The sequence below is a fragment of the Toxorhynchites rutilus genome, chromosome 3, assembly GCF_029784135.1.
Source record: "Toxorhynchites rutilus septentrionalis strain SRP chromosome 3, ASM2978413v1, whole genome shotgun sequence".
Lineage (NCBI taxonomy): Eukaryota > Metazoa > Arthropoda > Insecta > Diptera > Culicidae > Toxorhynchites > Toxorhynchites rutilus.
The window spans coordinates 192,845,231-192,867,613 of NC_073746.1; the positions used below are offsets into that span (position 1 = coordinate 192,845,231).

General features: G+C 41.1%; 1 protein-coding gene across 7 annotated transcripts in view; it reads left to right on the forward strand.

The window, feature by feature from the left end:
* Window positions 1-22,383, forward strand: part of LOC129780409 (scavenger receptor class B member 1) — a 288,806-nt gene that overhangs the window by 19,530 nt on the left and 246,893 nt on the right. For 5 of the 7 annotated variants that reach the window (XM_055788666.1, XM_055788665.1, XM_055788667.1 and 2 more), the window contains one exon: window positions 17,647-17,738. The exons of 1 other annotated variant lie outside the window; for it this stretch is intronic. In XM_055788666.1, coding sequence (XP_055644641.1) covers window positions 17,647-17,738 — 92 coding nt within the window. Of the gene's footprint in view, window positions 1-17,646; window positions 17,739-22,383 lie in introns of those variants that run through there. One more of the 7 variants, XM_055788670.1, reaches the window with a different exon arrangement.

Here is a 22,383-nt window from a genome sequence, read left to right on the forward strand (position 1 = left end):
GGTTAGCAGGAGGTTTAGGTACACGTGTTGTTTCCCCAGTATTCAAAACGGTCATATTGAAGCTGTTACAAAGGTCATATATCAACGATGAACGATTGTCGTCGTACTGTTCCCCCCAGGCAGTTCCGTGAGAGTTGAAGTCTCCCAAGATCAATCGTGGCTCAGGAAGGAGTGAGCACATGTCAACAAGTTGCTTGCGGCTAACCGCAGCTCTCGGAGGCCAATACAAGCTAACAATACAGAGGTCTTTGCCTCTGATGTTTGCATGACAAGCAACAGCTTCGATCCCTCCAATAGGTGGAAGGTCAATTCGAAAAATTGAGTGGCACTTATTGATCCCCAATAGCACCCCTCCGTATCTGTCATCACGGTCCAAGCGTATAATATTGAAATCATGGAAAGAGAGATCATCTCGCGAAGAAAGCCAAGTTTCGGACAGAGCAAAAACATCACAATTGAACTTATGAATTAAAAATTTGAATGTATCCAATTTAGGGATAAGACTACGACAATTTCACTGTAAAACAGTGATATCTCCGACCTCTCTATTTAAATTAGACATCAAGAGAGATAATCATTGCAAGGAGGGGCCATGTTTGCATCAATTGTTGCAAAATTGTCTTTAATACTGGAAGCATTGAAATGACAATGGTTCTGATGGAGTCGGAAACATTAAAACACTTGAAGATTTGGTCCAAAAGGTCAGACAACTTTATAAATCCCGATTGGGAAGTTGAACTGGACGGAAAAACAGGGACAGTTGGGGTTTTTGATGTCCCCTCGAGTGCTGGGCCATTCGAAGGTGAATTATTCCCACAGAAACCAGGAGGAACCTGATTTTGCTTGTCCGCTGCACTCGAATTTTTAGGCATGCTAACAAGGGGTATAACCGGAGGGGCTTGTCCTTGAACTTTGGAAGTGGTCACATTTTTGCGCCGGGGATTCCCTTGGAAAATGAACGGTGTGCCCCCGTTAGCTGTGTCCGCTTCTATTTCGTCAACGGGGAACGTGGCGAAGACATTTTGTGTGTTGATTGGTTGTTGTTGTTGTTGGGCCAGTGGAGAAGCGCCCTTTAAAATATCCGCAAAAGTGCGTTTCGAGCGTTCCTTCAAAGAGCGCTTCTGTTTCTCCCAGCGACTCTTGTAAGTTTCACAAACTGAGAGCTCGTGTGGGGATCCTCCGCAATATGGACATTTATGCTCAGTCGCACTGCAGGATTTCCCTTCATGTTGCTCTCCGCAAGTGGCACAGCGCTCCTTGTTGGCACAATAATCTGAATTTTTGGCAAGTCATGGGCTTTGGCACGAAGAGTCGCACAGGCAATCTCAATTTTCTCACCATGACGTAGTCAGGTAGAGCGGAACCAGCAAAAGTTACTCGAAACGAGTCTGACGGCGTGAATTTAGTTTTTCCCTCTTCTTGGGATACTTTTCCTAGTTGGCGGCTGTCCAAAATTTTAACACCCACCAACGGGAGTCTTTTAAATTTACCAACTCCTTCTTTTATCATTTCGCACGTCAGACCAGTTTCAGTTACCACCCCCGAGATTTCTACGTCATGGGAGGGCACGTAGACGCGATACTCTAGGGAGAATCTCTCGTCGATCACAATTGCATTCGCGTGTTTCCGATTACTCACGACAACACGCAGTTTGTTCGGTCTAACCTTAGAGATTTCGACCACGGAGGAATAATATCTTGCCAGATCTTCCGAAACCTGAATGACATTGATAGACTTTCCTTTTGGTTTGGGCCGGAAAAAAACAACCCATGGACCAGCTCCGGGTGCATCGTCTGGATAGACCTTGACACGAGGAGAGGAAACAACTGAGGGAGAGGACGAGGACGATTGTTGAGCGGGAGCGGGATGGATAGGGCTGGGAGGCAAGTTCGGTAGATGAGCGGAAGCGGGAGCGGGAGATTGAGGGGGCGAAGAGGAAAAGTTTGCCAATTTTCTTGAGGGGGGCTTGTTAAGGTTGATTACCTCTTTCTCTGAAGAGACATCTTCTTAAGCGACTTCCCAGCCCCCGTTGTAGCTAGTGAGGAGGAAACAGTAGTTTCAATCTCCATGTCAACTTCTGCCATTACGGCAGATATAAAATAATATAATTTTTAATTTTTTTTGTATTTCTAAACCTATTATATATTATACCTAAATCGCACACCAATGCGAATGAAATGAAACGGTGTCCCAATCGAACCGCGTGGCAATCGCTCGGCACAGATGCAACGGTATATCGCACCACAACACGATGATGGAATCGATGACGATGCTAAAGCACACACAGCGATGATACGGCACACGCACCGCGTCCGCCGTGGAGGACTTCTTCCTCACGCTGGTAGTGATTGCTGCTCTCCTCACTCACGCAATAAAGAGAACCCCGTTAGGGCGAAATAACTTCACCAGCCACGAACTGATAACGGTATAATCTCCACTCTATAATAGACGCGAACAAATTTGCGACTGATGTCTTCGGACTGCGCGAGCTGAATGCGCAAAAATTAAAATGCAATTAATTTCATTTATTGTTATCAAACAGTTTCGCTGCATCAAATTGTTCCTCTTCTATAGGCTAACAGAACTATACTGCACAATATACGAAAAGTTTGTTTAATCAGCGGGAAAAAAACATTAAAACCATGATCGGAAAACTCACATTTTTTGACAATCAAAGTACTTGTTGTGTTCATGTCCGTTTCCTTCCACCTGCCGAATTTTACCAATGTTTTTTTTTATGTTAGGTACATACGGTTCAACAATAAAAGCTGATGGCATTAGAAAAAAATATAGGAGGTTGTGTCCAAGATACGACCGCATTGTTGACGTAGAACTACGCTGTTATTCTAAATAAGTCGCTTATTCATACCTCGGATATTATTCTATAATGCTGTGAAATACTAGAAACAACTGCTTAGTAGTATAATCTCTGAAATTGTTTTTTCATTGTAGAATTTGTTGACGATAATTGATTGATGATTCATTTTTGCCCTCGCAAAACAATATACTAGCTGATCGTAAGTCGCAATTTATTTCATGTCAATGCAATGAAAATTTACCTCGAATGCTTTTCTTTTTTTTTTGACGTAGGACTACGTCTTTCATTTCTATACCGGGGTGTAAAATCAAAGTTTCGAAAACGAAAGCGTTACGCCGGAGACCGAGATTTTGAGCGTTAATAGCTCCTAAACAACTGAACGAAATGGTATGATAAACAATTCATTCGAAAGATAAAATGTCTACGCGTTATATACTTGTTACTTTTTGATCCAAAAACTTGTTTCAATAGTCTTAAAATTGCTTTCAAAACAGGCTATTGAAATCACCAATCGGTATATAAGCGAGCGGCGCTCGGAAATCCACTCAGTTCTAATTGAACAGCGATTGGAGCATGTTGTCGCTGTTGCGGTGAAGCTCTTTATTTATCATGAAAGCGCGGATGAACGGTGTCACCAAGAGCCTGTTTGTGCACCCTATGCCAGAAGGGAACCTATCAGGAGGAGAGTGATGCCACAAACGGTTCCCTGGGAAGACATCGCTACACACACATACACGCGCGGCTATTAACAGGTGGTTATCGAGTTGGCATTAACCACTGGTGGGCTTCCAGTATCGAGGAAAATGTGGAAATATCTAATCGTTACTGAGAATAATCTGCCAGTTCCTCTGGGAATTTTCCAAATATATTCATGTGAAAGAGTTTAATTGAATGTTTTCTATCCATGTTACACTGTGACCAAATATTTTCAATCAAGTGCTATTAACAGGTGGTTATCGAGTTGGCATTAACCAATGGTGGGCTTCCAGTATCGAGGAAAATGTGGAAATATCTAATCGTTACTGAAAATAATCTGCCAGTTCCTTTGGGAATTTTCAAAATATATTCATGTGAAAGAGTTTAATTGAATGTTTTCTATCCATGTAACACTGTGACCAAATACATTTGGTTTTGTGGTTTTTCAATCAATCGCAATTAACAGGATAGCTTCAGAAGATTATTCTTCCCCATCAGTAGGATATTTCCGTATCCAATATTGTATGCGCCCGCAATCGATTATTGCTCAGTCGCCGAAAGTTCCGAGCCCAGAGAGTTCATTCCCCTCTAGTTTGCCTTCCAAATTGCCATCGTAAACCACACCTTCTCTCGGTTCAATCACACACAAAAAGCATACTTAAGCGATATTCTGGTGGTGAGACACATTCATTTTTCGTGAGGACATCGACAAGACAACATCGTTGCCTAACGTGCTGGAGGAGGTGGACGGCGAAGGATCGACACATACACGCGCAGAACTCTTTCCGTTAGGATGCCATTCAGCATCGAGAAAGTTCCGGAAAGATCTAATCATTTCTGGAAAATAATCTGCCAGTTCCTTTGGGAATTTTCAAAATATATTCATGTGAAAGAGTTTAATTGAATGTTTTCTATCCATGTAACACTGTGACCAAATATGTTTCAATCAAGTGCTATTAACAGGTGGTTATCGAGTTGGCATTAACCACTGGTGGGCTTCCAGTATCGAGGAAAATGTGGAAATATCTAATCGTTACTTAAAATAATCTGCCAGTTCCTTTGGGAATTTTCAAAATATATTCATGTGAAAGAGTTTAATTGAATGTTTTCTATCCATGTTACACTGTGACCAAATATGTTTCAATCAAGTGCTATTAACAGGTGGTTATCGAGTTGGCATTAACCACTGGTGGGCTTCCAGTATTGAGGAAAATGTGGAAATATCTAATCGTTACTGAAAATAATCTGCCAGTTCCTTTGGGAATTGTCAAAATATATTCATGTGAAAGAGTTTAATTGAATGTTTTCTATCCACTGTTTTCTATAACACTGTGACCAAATACATTTGGTTTTGTGGTTTTTCAATCAATCGCAATTAACAGGATAGCTTCAGAAGATTATTCTTCCCCATCAGTAGGATATTTCCTTATCCAATATTGTATGCGCCCGCAATCGATTATTGCTCAGTCGCCGAAAGTTCCGAGCTCAGAGAGTTCATTCCCCTCTAGTTTGCCTTCCAAATTGCCATCGTAAACCACACCTTCTCTCGATTCAATCACACACAAAAAGCATACTTAAGCGATATTCTGGTGGTGAGACACATTCATTTTTCGTGAGGACATCGACAAGACAACATCGTTGCCTAACGTGCTGGAGGAGGTGGACGGCGAAGGATCGATACATACACGCGCAGAACTCTTTCCGTTAGGATGCCATTCAGCATCGAGAAAGTTCCGGAAAGATCTAATCATTGCTGGAAAATAATCTGCCAGTTCCTTTGGGAATTTTCAAAATATATTCATGTGAAAGAGTTTAATTGAATGTTTTCTATCCATGTTACACTGTGACCAAATATGTTTCAACCAAGTGCTATTAACAGGTGGTTATCGAGTTGGCATTAACCACTGGTGGGCTTCCAGTATCGAGGAAAATGTGGAAATATCTAATCGTTACTGAAAATAATCTGCCAGTTCCTTTGGGAATTTTCAAAATATATTCATGTGAATGAATTTAATTGAATGTTTTCTATCCATGTAACACTGTGACCAAATATGTTTTAATCAAGTGCTATTAACAGGTGGTTATCGAATTGGCATTAACCACTGGTGGGCTTCCAGTATCGAGGAAAATGTGGAAATAACTAATCGTTACTGAAAATAATCTGCCAGTTCCTCTGGGAATTTTCAAAATATATTCATGTGAAAGAGTTTAATTGAATGTTTTCTATCCATGTAACACTGTGACCAAATATGTTTCAATCAAGTGCTATTAACAGGTGGTTATCGAATTAGCATTAACCACTGGTGGGCTTCCAGTATCGAGGAAAATGTGGAAATATCTAATCGTTACTGAAAATAATCCAATATTGGATGCATAAAACCTTGTGCCTCCAACGTAACGCTCTCGTTTTCGAAGTTCTCCAAATATTCATTCATTCAGAATGAATTCAGATTCAACTTCATACAAATGATCTCTAAATCAACGATAGTCCTACGTCACCCTTGCGGTTATACCATAGATATAACCCACTTCCTGTTTTTTGGCCTTTTTCGCAATTGACATAGCCTCGGCTAGACTCGATTATATACATGTTGCACCAGCACCATTTTTCCACATCTCATAACTACATCAGTATATCTTTGGCACCGCATGGGAACAACAACAATGACAACACTTGCAAGTATCAAACACATGCTACATGTTATTTAGTATTGCCTTAAAGGAATCGCACCTATAGGCATCGTTCGTACAACGTAAATCAAGCGCCAAACAAGCGTTCGCCATAGCATGCATACAGAGCCATACATTGGTGGCTTGAAACTACTAGGAATATAAAACACTTCTCATCATTTTGCGCTATTCTCAAAAGAAACGCTTCTGTTAATATTACTGGCCTCGAAAAAAGTTGTATTTCTTTCTCATGCTCGAGAGAAGCGCAGCTATCACCCTTAGTGGAGGAAGTTTTGCTACTGGCAAGCCAAACCACATACAACATTCCAGAACGACATTTACTTTCTCGGTGACTAAACAAGCGAAATAAACTCTTTTTGTTAATAACAAACTCGAAAACAGTAGCAATGCTTCATAGCACTAATGCAATCCTAGCTGAAGGCACTTTTGCAACTGGCACGCGAACCCAAATAACTTATAACATTCCAGTAAGACATTCAAGATGCTTGGTATTCCCCAAATATTTTTTTGACGCACAACCTTATGATGACGGAAAACAAACAATGTTAACTGATTGGAAAAAGACTGAATTATGCCACACAGCTTGTACTCTGCTGTAACACCCATCGATGCGAATTCGCAGATGAGTTTGTCAAGAGCGACCGCCTTCACCACCAGCGGGGGGAGCTTGATTTTGGTTGCTGCCTGGGTAACGGCGATTACATTTTCGACCGACGCGCCGAAATCGCCTACTTCGCTGTTGTGCGATGCGGTGTCGCACTCGCGAAGGCTCGGTTCAATGCGAGCGCTTTTCACTGCACCAATATCGCGTGCATCATTGGATGACGCTTGCCTCGAAATATTATTGCCCCTGGCAATGCGTTCGTTTTTTGCAGGGCTCGAGCCTGCCTTCCTCTTCCTCTTGCTCATCATACACTACGCGAAGCGTCCAATTTATGACGCGGAAAGAAAAACACACGATACGAATAACGCGTAAAACGAACAGAAAAACCAAACGATGATATCCAAGTTGGATTACCACTGGTGGGGTCCAATCTTAGATCGAAGCGCAGCGAAAGCAAAGTGAACTGGATTGCTCAACAGTCCGATGCCGAATGAAAGTTTGCCTCAGCGAGATCCACTGTTTATACTCTAGGCAAGTATTCCCCTTCATTCTTCTACTTTTTCTTTGTTCATGGGAATTTTGAATCCTACGATTTCCCCTCCTTCTTCTTTTTGGCTTTAAGAGGGCTTAAATTTTTCAGTTCATTCGCCTCTAGATTTCCCCTCCGTTGGTCGTCGATAAGTTGCTCGTTATTGACAGGTCTGTTCGGGAAAGCACACAAATGGACAGAACAAATGTATGGGAAAATGGAAACACCTCAAGTTTTCATGAATTTTAACCATTTACAAACCAGGGGATTCTAATGTATAGCATATTAAACAAATCTTACGGAATTTCCGATTCGTTTAGTATGTGAATCGCCAAAATCCGTTCGCGGCAAAAATAGTTATTAACGTTAACTTTATTTCATAAAAACGTGACCTGATTTGGCACCCTTAATGAAAGACGTAGTTCTACGTCAAAAATCCAAATTGAGCCTACTTTCTGAAATAAAGGGGTAGTCCAAATCACCCCGTATGTCCAACTCTCCCCGTGTTACCTTACATGTCACAATTTATTCCCGTATTTCCCAATAGCGCATGATCAGCACGTGTTCCGAGGCGAATGAACGCACAATGTGCAGTGAAGCAGAGCACCAATGCAGTTATATAAGCTAAGGACGATGTTCATTGTTGGAAAATTATAATGCAAGTATTCTGTTTCTTCGGCTTTATCTGTATTTAACAAACAGCAGAATCGCATGCGTGAACGGAAGATGTGTAATCATGCGCTGCCTGGCCTTCTTAGCAGCGTTGGTTGTTAATGCTAGAACAAGGTAGAGTCCCACTGGAGGAAGGTAAAGACCACAACAACCCTATAAATACCTAGTATAGTCATAAATTCTGGTACACGGAATATTGGCCACAAAATCAACCCAAATCATCTTTCTATATAATTTCTTGCAATGTTTTATCCAGTTACTCAACAGCTACAAATTACACAACATGTTAATCGAAATGACCTCCATTTGCAATTCAGCATAGGTGGAGACGATGCGTCTAATATGCCCCATAACTTGTAATCGAGTGGGTTCAGGTCTGGGCTACTAGCTGGCCAATCTTCTGTTGGTATGAAATCCGGAACATTGTTTTTGAGCCACGTTGGGTTGTTTTTGCTTTGTGTGCTGGTGCAAAGTATTGCAGAAATTTCCAAGGCTTTTTATCGAACATTGTTTAATCAAGTTTAATCATTGTTTAATGTTAATTTTCGCAAAAATGTATATCGATTACGAAAATGTATACGCCTACCAAACTTCCTCCCAAACCATCACAGATGCTGGATGCTGGCCTTTTTTGACTCTCGGGATTAGTTCAGATGCTTCCCGTGATGACCGAGCATATACACGATGGTTCTGTTTATAAAAAGATTCTTCGATTGTGAAATTCTTCTCATCAGTAATCTAATTTTGTCTATGAGCTTTCATGGCGTATCGCTTGCGCAACGCTTCTGACTTTTGTTTAGTAGATGTCCATTATTGTAAACAACTGATACTACAAAATTCATTGCGCAATAATGAACTAAAAGTAACAACTCTCAAATCCCTGAAGAGAAGGATTAGATACGTCTATTACTGTTTGCGTGTAGATTGCGTTTACTCATGTACCAGTAGTTATGACTATACTAGGTATACCCGACTGCAGGAAAAATGGTTTTGTTGTTGGGAAAATCGAGAGATTCTCTTCGATAGATTTTATTTTTTATATCGAACTCAAGCACCTGTAAGATGGAGTGGAAATGGAAGGCACTTGGTAACCTGGTTTATGATGATGACTGACGGGACGGATCGTCGGCGACCTTGATGATAACCTTTACTGATTGTATGTGGATGACTGCGACTATGAAATAAGGTAGAAGAATGTGCGATTGCTAAACGCGGTACAAACGATTTGTAAAGGAACAAATCAATCAAAAGTATTTTACCAAATTAACTTTCAGCCTTGACATGTTGTCTAGAGCGACACTGACACACTGAAATCACGGTAAATTTTATCCGGGATGCTCACAATAGAATACCATGGTAGCTCCCGACTGATTCGACCCAGTCGCGCTCCTAGTCGTCAGCCAACACAATCGTCCCGGACATGTGGTCAGAAATCGAGCGGGGATCTAACAAATCCCATTTGTAGACGTAGGCACAAATTCCGAAAATCCCCCAATGCCTGATACATCTTCGGTCTCCAGATCGATACCATTCCCTACAAGACGTCTGAACTCAGCGAAAAATGTGCTCTCCATATATTACCAGAACGCTGGAAGTACTAACCCATGCAGAGCTGACTACCGCCCCGGGGGTTTGAGTGAGATCATAATGTCATCGTCCTCACTGAGCCTAGTGGACGATCGTACCCATTCTCATCAACTGTTTGTCCAAGGCTATGATATCTTCCGAGCTGGCCATAGCCCATTAAATAGCCGTTGTTTTAAATAAGAACGCAGATGAACTGACAGAAACACTATGAAAATCATTTGATACAACAACGCCGAGAAGAAGGGAGCCCAGGTACAAGCGACCTGCAGCCTATTGGTGGAGTGAAGCATCTGACGTGCTTCAGTACAACTGTCTCAGTGTCAAAAGGCAAGCAACGACACCAGAGAAGAGCGGAGAGTGAAATTTAGAGTGGCTAGGTCTTAAACTGGCGATAGAGCTGGGCAAATCTAATTGTTTAATGGAGTTATGTCGGAATGTGAACGTCAAGTCAATCCACAGGGCAATGTCTAGCTCAGGGCTCCAACAATATCCGTGGAAGAGTTATTCATACAGCGCGACAGACAGGTGTCAAATGGTGAGCTAGTAGCAACTGTTAAACGATCCAATACGAAGAAAGCATCTGGCCCAGATGTAACCCCTAATGTAGTTCTAAAAGCGTGGGTCGTGGGGTTTCCTGATATGTTCAAGACAGCAATGCAGAAGTGTATCAATGATAGCTACTTTCCGGATCGATGGAAGTTTTTGTAGCTTATACTGCTAATACTGTTGCTCAAACCAGGGAAGACGATGGGTGACCCAGTATTGTATAGATCAATATCCTTGGAACGAGTTAAAATGCTTGTGACCGAATCAATACGCATGATCGGATGCTGGATGCAACGTGTAAATTTACACAAGACGGAAATAATGATGGTCAGTAACCACAGGGCAGTGCAACGGATAGAAATCACCGTTGGAGAGCAATTCATAATTTAAGGTGGCCGTACACTGTCTGTTCGGAGGTCAAATATTTGATACTTTGTAGCTGGATTTATTCGGCAGAAATAAAGTGTAGTTGAATTCAGTGTATTCCTAATTATGATTCTAATTAATTTAATAAATTAAATGGTCACATGCAAAAGCATGTCCGGTTTTCTTTTGTTGGTCGATTTCTCTTTGCAAATACAGGAACTGATTGCACCTAATCGCTCCTCGCACGCTCGGTGAGTACGCTGATTTAGGTCACAATCAGGTTCGGCTCGTCTGTCTCAGCGATGTCTGAGATACTCCTCCTTTGTGTCGTGTTTCCGTTTTGGAATCGTTAAAATTAGGCGACCGTTTCTTTTATCTTTACTCTAGAGACTGACGTTCCATCGAACTAGTGATACACATCAGCCAAAGAGATATCCGGTAATTGCTCATTTTTCGTATACTCTTTCGGACCAATGGTGCCAATGTTTCCCAATTTTCTTATTTATACTTCTCATGCATCTGGATTATTGTAAAAGACATTTGGCAACGCTGGTTCTTTTCACTCTTATATTATTTTCCTCTCTTTGTTTGTGGAGGAATATTCTCACGTCTTGCTCGTGTGTATGCGTAGTCCATGAATTAACTTTCACACAGAGCCAAAGCTTTACCATAGACCATGAGCAGATGAAACACAAGGATTTTATAATCGATTTATATTTACATATACATATACCTATTTTAATTATTTAAGAATTTCTTCTCTTATCCTTATCTCATCTCCTACATTATCCTCCGCCTCTATACTACTGATAAATATAATGAAACCAAACCAAGGCTTTAAACAATAATCTGAATCTATACAGTTGGCAATATTTATTCATTCATTGAAACTTGGAAGGTATTGAAACACAAATAAATTTCCTTACTTGAACACAAACAATTGAATCAATTTTATTCCACTCAAAGTATCAGGTTGTTTCCAAGTTCTTACCCTCAAAGGGCAATCTCTTCCTAAGTGTCTGACAAGATGATGAATAGCATCACCAATATCCCCTTAATGCTTTTCACACAGAAGAGAGGCCTCATCATGCGCTGGTTGCTATATCCGGTATACATTGTGTCGTGCATGTGCTCACACGGAGCAACTACGCCCATCATGCGCTATCATACACAGATCACTCGGATAACAAATGCATGCAGGCTTTCGATAAAGCTTCGCCTTGCGTTCCACCATTTGGTGAGTGCATTGCATGCAGCATTTATGCGTTCATTCTTACCTCTGTACCGTATAGCAAGCACGAGACCGTCATGCAGGCGTACGAGAATGTGCCCCGCACTGTGTTCGTGCAGCTTTTTAAGCGTGCTTTTGAACCTCTCATGCAAGCTACTCAGTGATCTTGCATGCGCGTTATCATATGTCCCTCTTACGCAGGCTACCAGACTGTGCTCCGCCTTGCTTCCAACATCCGTGACCACATTGGGTGCACCCATCATGCTCTCGTTCGTACGTTCCACCAACTCACAGATGGGTAAAAACTTTTACGCCCTGATATAAATCTCTAATCATAATCATTCTTGACAACACCAGATTCGATTGGTTCTTCTCTAAGCACTTCGGTGCATCGATAATAGTATGCTTCGGTCGTTCCCGCTGTTCCTACGATCATTCGGAAGCAGAAAATCGGCCTTCCGAAACATGAACACTTGCTTCCCTATTTCCCGAACGATATCACTGTTCCTATTCTACCACAAACTGTTCCTTACTCTGTTCTTCGCCGTAAATTTTCTCTGTTTCTACCTACTCTTACCCTCGCATTGTTCATATGACCCTTTGGAACATTTTGAACACTAACTGTGATCCACTAATCACGTCAGTATCACATCGCTCTCGGAACAAACTCGTAAGCTGACACTGCTCATACTTCCCATCGACGGGACCGAATCCAACTAAGTAACGAAGTCTCGATCCATTTTCTCATTTTAGTCGAACTCTCCAACAGTTTTCCATTAGAAAAATCGAAGGATATTACAAAATTAGTTCCAACGTTTGTTTTTCTTCTAACGAAATTATTTTGAACGTTATAACAAAAAAACAATCTTTCTCCCACGCTTTAATCCTGGACATTTTCATTTCATTTATTTTAACGCATGGTCGATAGGTGATACCTATCCCTTACCTACCTATTCCATTGCCGACGAATTCATTTTCGTCCCACGATTACATACTGCATGGCCAATAGGTAACACCTATCCCACAACTTTCATGGCCAACGAAATCTTATACGTCCCACGATTACGTTTTGCATGACCGATAGGAGATACCTATCCCACGACTTCCATGGCCGACGAATTCATTTTCGTCCCACGATAATATATCGCATGGCCAATAGGTAATACCTATCCCACGACTTCCATGGCCAACGAATTCATTTTCGTCCCACGATTACATATTGCATGGCCAATAGGAGATACCTATCCCACGACTTCTATGGCCAACGAAATCTTATTCGTCCCACGATTACATTTGCATGGCCGATAGGAGATACCTATCCCACGACTTCCATGGCCGACGAATTCATTTTCGTCCCACGATAATATATTGCATGGCCAATAGGTAATACCTATCCCACGACTTCCATGGCCAACGAAATCTTATTCGTCCCACGATTACATTTGCATGGCCGATAGGAGATACCTATCCCACGACTTCCATGGCCAACGAATTCATTTTCGTCCCACGATAATATATTGCATGGCCAATAGGTAATACCTATCCCACGACTTCCATGGCCAACGAAATCTTATTCGTCCCACGATTACATTTGCATGGCCGATAGGAGATACCTATCCCACGACTTCCATGGCCGACGAATTCATTTTCGTCCCACGATAACATATTGCATGGCCAATAGGTAATACCTATCCCACGACTTCCATGGCCAACGAAGTCTCATTCGTCCCACGATTACAATTGTATCATGTCCCACATTTTCAACATGGCCGACATTCTATTTAATGCATGGCTGATAGGTGAAACCTATTCCACGACTTTCATGGCCGACGAATTAATTTTTCGTCCCACGATTTCAGTGAAATTACATGTCCCACGATTTCAACATGGCCGACATTATCACTTTTCAATTGCGTGGCTGATGGATTTTTCACATCCCACGACTTATATGGCTGACGAAAGAAAGATCTTTCGTCACACAACCAAGCAATTGCAAAGTTTTCCTTTTGCGTTCTATTCAATTTGCCACTTTATACTCACATAAAAAAAACTGCTACCGACTGCGCCATTGTCGTGTTTCCGTTTTGGAATCGTTAAAATTAGGCGACCGTTTCTTTTAACTTTACTCTAGAGACTGACGTTCCATCGAACTAGTGATACACATCAGCCAAAGAGATATCCGGTAATTGCTCATTTTTCGTATACTCTTTCGGACCAATGGTGCCAATGTTTCCCAATTTTCTTATTTATACTTCTCATGCATCTGGATTATTGTAAAAGACATTTGGCAACGCTGGTTCTTTTCACTCTTATATTATTTTCCTCTCCTTGTTTGTGGAGGAATATTCTCACGTCTTGCTCGTGTGTATGCGTAGTCCATGAATTAACTTTCACACAGAGCCAAAGCTTTACCATAGACCATGAGCAGATGAAACACAAGGATTTTATAATCGATTTATATTTACATATACATATACCTATTTTAATTATTTAAGAATTTCTTCTCTTATCCTTATCTCATCTCCTACACTTTGTTCCCGAATCACCATGAAGCCCATCGAGTTAGGGCACATATTGAGATACAGAACATCGAGTTAGGGAGAGTTGACTGTACATCAAATAACCAGACTTTTGAGATTTTGGAAAGCATCTGAAGATATCTACGTTAGTGTTGAAGCTGCAGAAACAAATGCGAGAAAAAATACTTTTTTAACTATTTGCAGAATCATCAAATGGTTGAACGACGAAAGTTTGAACAAAATATAGAAATTTGAATAAAAAATACCCGGTTAATTTATTGGGAATGAACATTCCTGTCATGTCTGTATTCAAGCATTAGCTTCATAATAACTTTATGTCCACTTTTCAAGCGTTTACAGTTCCCAAGATTTTGAATTGTTGCCATATCATGCTACCTTTTAATTCATTACATTTACTAAATGTTGGTGTGTACCAGAAATATATTATGACCTGATAACTGAATAAACTTCTAACACACCTCATCGAAGATTTTTTCCTGCTGGCGCAATATTTCTGCTGACGCAACCATCAACATCGTCTAATCAATTATGACTATGCCAATCAATGCTAAAATTAAGCTTCAAAATTGGACTAATAAATTTGATACACATTTTCTGAGTAAAACTAAGATAAAAAGATTTTTTCAGACCAAAAACATAGATTTTATTATGGCAACCCTGTGAAGTTTGGTTTAGGGAATAAAAGGATAGGGAAATTGATCAAGAACAGTGGGATTCAGCTTACCATCACCGACAGATTACTTTCTCGTTATCCTCGTGGATTGTGTTCCTAGCGACAGGATACAATAGTCCAAGCAAGTGACGTGCTAATAATCACGTCACCGATTCTGCTCTCTCAGAATCCTTACAACTTTTTAACAAATAAAGTTTGGTTTGACAAACACTATTTTGTTTGCCACTTTTCAATTTTCAACAGTTGCAAACAATGTGAAACATCAAACGGGGGGTGCTGATTGATGTTTGACTGAACTTCAACAGCCACGTCGACTACACTTGTACGAAGACAACGAGGGCATTCAATACACTGACGAGAATCATGCACAACAATTCTGGCCCCAGCAGTAAGAAGCATCTTTTGGCTAGTGTCTCCTCATCGTTACTACAGTACTACAGTTACTACAGGAGTCCAGTCTGGATCGCGGTGTGAGAAACTTAGCGGAAAAAAAGAATAGTACGTACCGGCTCGAGGCGATGCGAGTCGCGAGTACGTATAAAAATCATATCATCGGAAGCAGTTTGCGTAATATCCACGATGGTCTCCATCGACATCAGCGTGGCGGAGGACAGCGAGTTCTATAGGAGGAAGGGATCTAGAGAAGCCATGTCTGAGCTATAGCGGAAGTGGAGGGTCGACCAGTGAGAATATGCTCCATAAACAACGCAATCATAATTATGTTTCTAGCTGGTACCCGCTTTTATACCGATTTTTGTGATTTCAATAACTTACTTTCGAAGAATATACAATAGAAATGAATGACGTAGCCCTACGTCAAAAGAGTATAAACAACGCTAGTCAGCGTTGGAGACTGGTGAAGTGCAGGAGCATCGTGTCCTCCCGTTCCCGGAGGGAACGAGGCAACGAGTAGAGGACTTTGTTTTACTGGATCTCTGGGTTAAACGTCCCAGATAACCTGGTAGAGCTTTCTCTTAGAAGGAAAAAAAATTGAACCACGCAATCGCAGTGGCCAAGCTGGAACGCATGGGAATCTGCTGAGACGGTTTTAATCTTATCTGATTGGCAGAACAAACTGCGTGAACATTGACGAAAGCCATCTTGGTACACTTGGTTTTCATGCCACTTCAACTTTATTTCATTCACTAGTTTATTCACTAGAGTGTCTACGAACATTATACGCGGATGACATTAAAACCTGTTGGAGAATGAAACGAGAAAATGAAAAAAAACGTGGAAAACAGCCTGCTGCTTATGTGCTGCTTTCATTAGATGCATTCGCGAGTAAATTCGTTGATTTGTTCATCCTTGGTGTAGGAATCATGATTCCCCTCGAATCTAGGTACGATATACTATCAGCAACCAAGCATAAATCCGGTATTAAAACTTCCCACAAATCTGCTTACTATTGGCGATTGACGGAGAAAATGGATCTGGGAGCTCCGTCTCCTCAGACTTTTTCTCTTCCATGCGGCACTTCTTTTTCCCGAAAGATGTGTTTGGTGTATCACTTCAGGCGGTATCGTTCTCGTTTTGTCGAGTCGTTGCAGCATGGCTGTGCGTGCTGCATCCTTCTCATTCAGAAGCACTCGGCACTCGTCGTTAAACCATTTGTGCCATTGTGTACGTAGTTCATACCCGATGGAGATATCTGATGTGCTGCTATTTGCTTCTTCTAGGGCATTCAAGCATTCATCAAGGGGAGGAGCATTATTTAGGTTCATTTGCCCCTGGCAACACAGTTTTTAGACGCCGCGCGTATGTTCGTTCGGTTTATGCAGTCGTCGTAAGTGGTATTGTGGTGGGTGCGGATGTTATTGACGACCGAAGGTTTGGAACGTAGTTTGAGTATCAGCATATAGTGATCTAAATCGATGTTAGCGTCACGATAGGTTCTGGCTTTGATGAGCTTCGATGAAATGCCGACCATCGACCAGAACGAGGTCGATTTATTTTTCTGTTAGCTGAGGTGATCTCCATGTGTATCGATATTGTGCAAGGCTCTGTTTATAGTTGACATCAGAATAATGATTAGCCGCCCCTGTCATGAAGAACAGACGTTGTTTTGAACAGAACCTCCATGATGAACAGACCCTCAGATAGTCAACATCCTCCGTAGAGAGGGCGGCCCCCTTTCCTGTCAGCATACGACCAATATCACATCGGCGCTGGTTACCTTATCTTCACTATAGTTACTCGTACCATAGCTAGCAACGCGGGGAGGTATGGATTAGGTTTACTAGATAAGAAGCTAATGGTCCACGAACACGAACCGATTGTACGCTCCAGTAGTAGTCCAGTAGTTTACCAAATCCCAACGATTTAAATATTATTCTGCCTGGAACGATATGATTTACACGGAATAATGCTTTTATGGAAGTGTATAAAAGCTGTAAAAATTGTCTAAAATTTTTTATTATACAATTCTTCTATCAGCTTGTGCGGGGTACGAAATCACCACTTTTCAAATAACTGAACAAAGAGCTTTGCATAGCTTCAACATACGGTTCTTCAAACACTTCGATTATCCGTAGCCACTTTGGATCAGTAGGACATGAATTGTCGTCATAAATAAAGACGACAATAGGGCGGCCATTTTTCAGTATTTATGAGACGATTCCAACTTCAACACTGGTGAAGCGACAACTTAGCAAAATAGCAAAACTTATTTATTATTTATTATTTATTTACAGGTGTTTTCATTCTCATGGCAGTCGGTTTGTTGTTGATTGCCACTGGAATTACATCACACCTGCTGCAGCCGTATGTGCTAATATTCAAGTGGGTACGTACACAACATTTTATATTTCAATCTTCATACGATAGTAATGAAACATCATAATCTTTGCAAGAGAAAAAAAAATTATAGGGGGTAGTGTTCAGGACACGACTGCATTGTTGATGTAGGATAATTATATTAGATAATATAATGTAGATTACTTCATCCAATTCGATTGTTTATCACTTCGGATAGAATGCATCGAAATTTAGAAATACCTCTGTAGCAGAAAGTTGGGGCCCCTGACATTGGCCGATAATCTACGTGGTCTTGTAGGTTGCCTTATTGCAAATGCACATATGTACTCAGTATTCATTGCGAACATTCATTTTCGTTCACTCGTTCTCTCCTCATGACGGTGTGGAGTTAGTGAAACTTCTCCACATTCCACAACTTCATTCTAGGAATAAAGTTGTAGACTGGCTAGAAAAGCAGATAGAGGGAACAAATCAAGGCTCCACGTTAGCAATCGACCCAGTTCAAGTAGTATTCCCAAATCCAATTACTAATAACCAACTGATGTCCAAGAATACCGTTACTCTCCCCTCAATGAATGATAATACCATTCCTGTGGACAGGAACGAGTTGACTGCTGGCGGCCAGACAGGTCATGGGGGAAGATATACTACTTAATATTTGCAGGTGCATATTAACGGAGGAATTGCCGATATGGATCAGTAACTTTGAGCGCTCGACTTCCACTTGTGGTTTCTCGTTGGACGAGAATCACATTCGGCTGCAACGATGCTTAAAAGGCCCAGTCTTCGAAACAGTACATAGCAGAATACTGTGTCTCACTAGCGTCACACATGTTATTCGAACACTTGAAACGCGGTACGGGCTGGTACGCTTATAGAACAATGATGGAACGTATTGAGAAATTTCCTCCTCCGAGGATCAATGGTCTCGACAGCATAATTGAATTCAGACTGATGATCGACAACTTGGTGGAGCATATTGAAAACTCAGAGCCGCAAGATCATTTGTCGAATCCGTCGTTGTTGAGAGTTGCCACATCTTCATCTGTACTGAAAGGCCCAAAAATCTGTTTCATCTGTACTTTCGAAAATCTATACCAGTAAAATCCTTGTTTGATAGAAAAATTCATTTTATTAGCATGAAAAAATATTACTAAAACCTCAAATTGCTCTTTTGTTTGATGATGCTTATACATACTTTGCTAGGTTTCAACTGCACACTATCAGTTGAAAAAAGAAAAAGACGGGTGGGTAATGTCGGGGACATAACCGGAGTGACGTAGGACTATACAAAGGAGACAGCTTTTGTTAAATATATATTTTAAATATATTGTTTTATTTTCTTCTCCTACGTGAATACCTACCTATCTACCTGAAAAATGGATTAGTTTACTGTTTACGCTTTATGAAAATGTTGGGGGTTCTGAAAAGAACCTTTGGTGTTGTGTTTTTGTTATCACTCGATATTCCCATCTTGTTCGGCTAAACCTTCCTGTTTAGCTATTGCGTTTGCCACTCGCCACAGCTTTCACAGTTGGAAAATTTCTTCCCATTCAGCTTGTGACATGTTGTTCAGTAAATTACATTTAATGCGACGTGCCGGAGAAACACTTTGCCACTCACTGAAACTAATTGTTGCCTTGATGAGCGCCGAACCGAAGCTGCTCTGTTCTTGATGCGGGTTTTCTGATTGTCGTGAGCAGCTTTGAAAGCCAACTCAAGCACTCCGACGGCCGAAACTCTATAATCGCTGTTAGGTATACTGGTGCTCCGGCACCAATCCGTTCGGCCTAGTTACCCTTGCGGAGCAATCAGTGAATGCGACCAACAGGGAACTGGAGACTTGCACGGTTCGAGTGAGACTTTGCCTTTCCCTTAACTTGTCCTCCTTTGTTACGTCCACGATGCCGATGCCGTACAACCACACTGGTTTACGGTTTGAAAGAAAATGAGATATTTTTTTTGGATCCGCGCGCTTTATACTCTAGCGGTACACACTCACAGGATAGAGACAAATCGGCAGACTCAGCCAGAGGGGCGAGTCCAACGAGACGAACGAATGAGCGTTAAAAGGGAGCGATGGCAAAAAAATACATTCATTACGATTTGTTCGCTCGTTGGATTCACATGCAGGCTAAAAAGGGTCCTTTTCAGGATCACAAAATTATCTTCAATCTAAAGAGTTTATTGTTTTGTTATCACTCGATATCCCCATTTTGTTCGGCTAAACCTTCCTGTTTAGCGATTTGTTGCCACTCGCCACAGCTTTCACAGTTGGAAAATTTCTTCCTATCCAGCTTTGTGACATGTTGTACAGTAAATTACATTCAATGCGACGTGCCGAAGCGCCACTCAGTGTCGCATTGGAGGCGATTTTAACCTGTAATTGAACATTTGCGATGACAGTGGTACAGTGTCGACTCTCAATGTGGGGTCATAATTTGGATCTCTATGTTTACAAAAATGTCCAACTAAATAAGTCGCATTACATGTCCGTCCAATTAGCTAAATGTCGAACTAATTGTAAATTACTGTACTTTCAATCTGGAAACAATTTAAGAATTGATGAAAATTGTATAATCAGGAAAGTCCCCAACTATCAATAAGCTCAGAACAACTGCCAAATTCACATACTCATCATATCCTGGCAAACAAATTATGAAAAAATCAATTTGTGTTTTATTATTATTTTGGATAATGTTTTAGAAAGCATTGAACTGTATTTCCTAAACTCTTTCTTGGAAGGTTTAATGGCCCTGAAAAGCGCCTTGCTTTATGGAATGGTTCCAATTTAGAAAACTTAGTACTCGTGGTTTTGAAAAAAGCCATTTCGAACGCCCTCGATGCCGCCTTGTTCTGGATTTGCCACCAAAGCAGTTTGTATAAAGATCAAACTTTTTTCTTCTGCTACCAGCTGCCGTTTTGCGATTGCGTTTGCCACTCGCCACTCGTTGCAACTGCCTGTTGTTGTCATGATGTCCACCGAACCGAATGTGTTCTGTTCCGAATGCGGGTTTTCTTATCGTCGCGAGCAGCTTTGCCAGCTAACTCGATCACTTCGGCGGCCGAAACTATATAACGCGGCTAGGTGGATTGGTGCACTGGTACTAACGCGCTCGTCCTAGCTACCCTTGCGGGGAACTCCAGATCAACACGGTTCGAGCGGGATTTTGCCTTTCCCTTTACTTTTCCTTCTTTACCATGTCCAGACATGGCTGCTTGGGTTGGTTTGTTAATGTGTTGTGATGCGAACCGATGTGGTGTACGGTTTGAATGAGAATGATCGTTACGGCAGCGGAGCGGGGATTTTTAAGCTGACTGGCTGGCTCGAGAATTACGCGTGTGTGAGACTGCGACCAATGTTTCGTTCATTTTTTTCTTTTTCCTTTCCAATCGTGCTTCATTCTATTTCGCTGCTGCTCTGGTTGCCCGTTTTGGTCGGTACGATTTGAGGAGCACAAAATGGACCAATCAAAAATGGGCACATAGTGCATTTTGACAATGCTTGATATTTCACAATTATTCAATTATTTATCTCATGAAAAATGAAATGTTATTCGTTATGATAGATGCGTAGATATATTTCCTATCAATTGATGCAAAAACCTTTGCGATCTATCGAGAAATGCTAGAGTTATAAGCGTTCCAAATCTTGCATTTTTTCCTAGTTGTTCAGTGCCTAGATTTCCATTTCACCCCCTATATCTTCCGGTTAGACGTAGTCCTACGTCAAAAGTTTTGCGCTGCCTCACTGTTTGAACAAATGTTCAGATCCTGAGTTTGGCTTCATCGTGTCCATGCTGACCGGATTTCGAAGCTTAGTTTCGTTGTGGTTAGTATCATAAAAGTATAAACATCGCTTACCGAGGAATGAGCCGTCGGACAATTCTTTTTTGGCATCCGCATTGCGCATATTTGCTTCCGGAGCAAATTCTTTTTGAGGTAACAAACTTCTATCTCCTGCTCTTGTGAAGTCCCATTTTAGAAACACAGAAACAATTCCAATATTAGATTGGAAAAGTTTCTGGAATTCAACATTGCTGTAATCTAGATGGCCATCCATTAAAATAGAATCTCTTACTCATCTCCACAAAAAAAACTATTATCTCCCCAAAAAACTAGAAGTAGGTTATATCTGTGATATAACGTAAGATAGACGTAGGATTACCACTGGCTCTGTAATCATTTGTTTGAAATATATGAATAAATTCTCAATGAATGAGTGAATTATTATTTCTAAAGATTGCTGAAAGTTTTCCTTGTTAGTGTGTGAATGGATGAGTATGAAATTGTTATTAACATGAAATTCAACAGTTTCGAAATTTTTGATAGTCCTGAAAAGAACCGTTGGGTTTGCGTGATTTTGCAAAAGCAACTGATGAAGATTGATACAAAATTATATTTTGTTCTCGTGAGAATAATACACGAGAGTTTACATGACCACTCTATGCGGAAGCAGCATAGAAACGAGTGCTCTTGATCACTGAAACCGAATGCGTCAATCTTCCTTCGCTCAACCGCAATTACAAACAAACAATCGTTATGACCATTCCATGCGAAAGTAAAACAGAAACTGATGCACTTGTATACGATTGCATCACGGGAACCGAATGCGCAAATCTTCCTTTGCTCGTGTAACGCCCGAGCGGTCTGGGGCACTTTTCTTTTTTGTT